This window comes from Palaemon carinicauda, unplaced genomic scaffold, assembly GCF_036898095.1.
Source record: "Palaemon carinicauda isolate YSFRI2023 unplaced genomic scaffold, ASM3689809v2 scaffold1399, whole genome shotgun sequence".
In the NCBI taxonomy this organism is placed as follows: domain Eukaryota; kingdom Metazoa; phylum Arthropoda; class Malacostraca; order Decapoda; family Palaemonidae; genus Palaemon; species Palaemon carinicauda.
Window position 1 is genome coordinate 28562 of NW_027168925.1, and position 2911 is coordinate 31472.

Below are 2911 nucleotides of genomic sequence, written 5' to 3' on the forward strand. Positions count from 1 at the left end.
GCTTGGGTATAGTAGAGGTGTCTTCCTGACGAAGGCGTCCCTTCATGATCCCCCATAGGTTTTCTATGGGGGATATATCTGGTGACTGACCAGGCCAATCCTCTATAAACTCAACTTCGCTGTTTTGGAGCCACTTCTTAACAGCCTTTGAGGTGTGGCAAGGGGCGCCGTCCTGTTGAAGGATCTCACACCCAGTTTTGGCAAAACTCTCCCCTAAATTCTCATTAAGTACCTTGATATAGCGCTGGGAGTTGACAGTCTGGCCCTTAGGGAGTATCACTAAACTCCCTAACCCACCGTACCCAAAGGCATCACACACCATAAGATATGGAGGGTGCTTAACACTTGTTACCGTCAGGCGGGGATCGCAAGCTGACGCAGTAGGAGACTTCCACACCTTCGTTCCCTTACTTTCACTTATACAGAAAGTTGCCTCATCGGTCCAAAGGACCTTCTGCTATTGAACAAGGTCCCAGTCTTTATGTCCTTTGGCAAATTGGACACGACGGCGCCTTTGTTTCGCAGTGACGAGGGGCTTCACGCGCGCTTTCACTTTCGAGTAATTCAAGCGCTTCTGAATGTTCTCTTGAATTTTTCGGATAGAGACGTCGCCGAGAAGTTTGGGGTTATTATTTTTCAGTTCCTTAGCTGTTATGGAAGGAGTAACGTCCAATTGACGCTTTAACAGCTTCAAAGTCTTCGGGGATATCTTTAGGGCCTTGCCCCCAGCATGTTTGTGAACGGGAACTTTATCACCAACGCCATCCGCACGCCATTTTATCAAGAGTCGCGACACAGTTGCCTCGGTCACTCCCGTCTGCTTCGATATTTCTCTATTATTCTTTCCCACTTTATGCAATGCGATCACTCTTACAATATTATCATGACTTGTACGATTTCCAGGCATCGGACAAAGGGCAGGGAACACCCAAACAGCGCAAAATTTCACAAAAAGCGAAAAATAAATGAAGTTACGCGGACAAAAACACTCGCCACGACGTTCATTTACATACTAACGGACTATTCCCCTGCTAGCAGCAGCGTGGGTGGATGACTGAAAGTTGCCAACTAGTCGTTTTCTCTCGGCCGATTTTTTTTCGCCAAACATCATATGGGTCCCAAAAACGCGGATCGTCGTGTGAACTCGAAAAGTTCACAATACGATCCGCGCTAACTGTAAGTATATTTATATATATATATATATATATATATATATATATATATATATATATATATATATATATATATATATATATATATATATATATATGTGTGTGTGTGTGTGTGTGTGTGTGTGTATACATGCGTTTGTGTTCATATATTTACGTTCTCTGTAAAATCAACGTCTCTTCCTGTGAACTACTATCTTATAGTATAACTCATTGAAACTTGAAGAGAAAAACTACACGCACAAACTGTTATAGGCAAAATTTCGTAGGGAAACTATCTAAAACCAAACTTCATATATTGAGAAATTGGGACTAATAAATTAAATTTAATAAAAGGGGAAATATATATTTCTAACAGGCTTATTAGAGCATTTACCGAGATTCCTTATGGAAAATCCACCAGTATTTTGAAATACCAGCAAAAATGATAGGCAAACATAAATGTGCTATAGTAATATGAGATGCAGTGTGAGTTGGAGGTGAAATAACAATGGCTTTAACAGTTTAAGGTGGACTTAACCAAGGGTGTCCCTTATCAACGTTATTGTTTAATTTGGCCTTGAGTAGATTAAACATCAACGACAACTACACTAAACCTACAGACGTCTTATGCTGATGATGTTGGCCTATATGAAGAGGATTTTCGAGGACTACAGCATAAGGTTGGTGGTTTTAGAGAGGCCAGGTCAGGAAATGAGTTAAAAAATCAGTGAATATAAAACCAATATTCTGAAGGTTTCAAGACAATGAAGTGGAATCGGTAATATAACATGTGCAGGATTAAACTTGACGGGCATAGATAATTTAGATATCAGTGATCGACAATCACCTCATACCATAATTGAAGAAGCAATAAAGATGAGGATAACCACAGAGCCAAAGTGCATTTGGTCACTGAGCAGGAAAAATAAATTAATAACCAATACAACAATAGTCAGGCAAATCTTGACTTATGGTTGTGAAACATGGCGGTTAACTAAAGAATTGGAGAGAAGTGTCTTAGTATTTGATAATTAAGTATTTAGGAGAATATGGAGACAGTATATGCACATAATGAAGAGATTTGGCTGTAGCGACACAGCCATGAGTTGGGGCTTAAGAGCACAAAAGCTGCAGTGGGCTGGAAATGTGGCCCGAATGGAGGACAACAGGATTGGCAAGGGAGTGATGCTTGGCAGACCAGAGGGAAGACGACCTGTGGGGAGACCACATCTGAGGTAAGAAGATGATAATAAAAGAGAAATGGAACACCTGAGATCTGGAGCCCAGGACCGCTGGCATGATATTGCATTGAATTGAGAAGAATGGAGAGTCTTGTAGAGGCAGCTCAGGACCACATTGGTCATGAGCCAGAACAGCGAGAGTGAGCGAGTCGCTCAGTGAACCGGTTAGAAATAAAAAGGAAAGATGTAGTGTAAAGTAAAGGTATTAATGGTATAAGTAAAACGCTAAGAAAATGCCAATGTAATGAATCATAAGTAATTCAATGATAATAGAATCCAATGAAGTAATATTAGTGCCGTTCGACTGAAATGCAGTCGGATAATAAATCGACATCACATACGCAAATGCAACAAAGGACGCGGAAATTAAAACCAGAGAGTAACAAACAGACAATAAGATTTGATTGAAAAATAACATAAATCTCATGGAAGGTGTCAGCAATATTATATCAAAACTTGTAATGAATATAGATTGTAAAGAATATTCCACCAAGTATTAATTGAATTATTCAGAAGTTG

General features: G+C 40.0%; 1 protein-coding gene across 1 annotated transcript; it reads right to left on the bottom strand.

Moving 5' to 3' along the window:
- Positions 1–457: 457 nt before the first annotated feature.
- Positions 458–907, bottom strand: LOC137635545 (uncharacterized). Its single transcript, XM_068368018.1, has one exon. The coding sequence runs from the start codon at positions 905–907 to the stop codon at positions 458–460; it is 450 nt and encodes a 149-aa protein (XP_068224119.1).
- Positions 908–2911: the final 2004 nt, after the last annotated feature.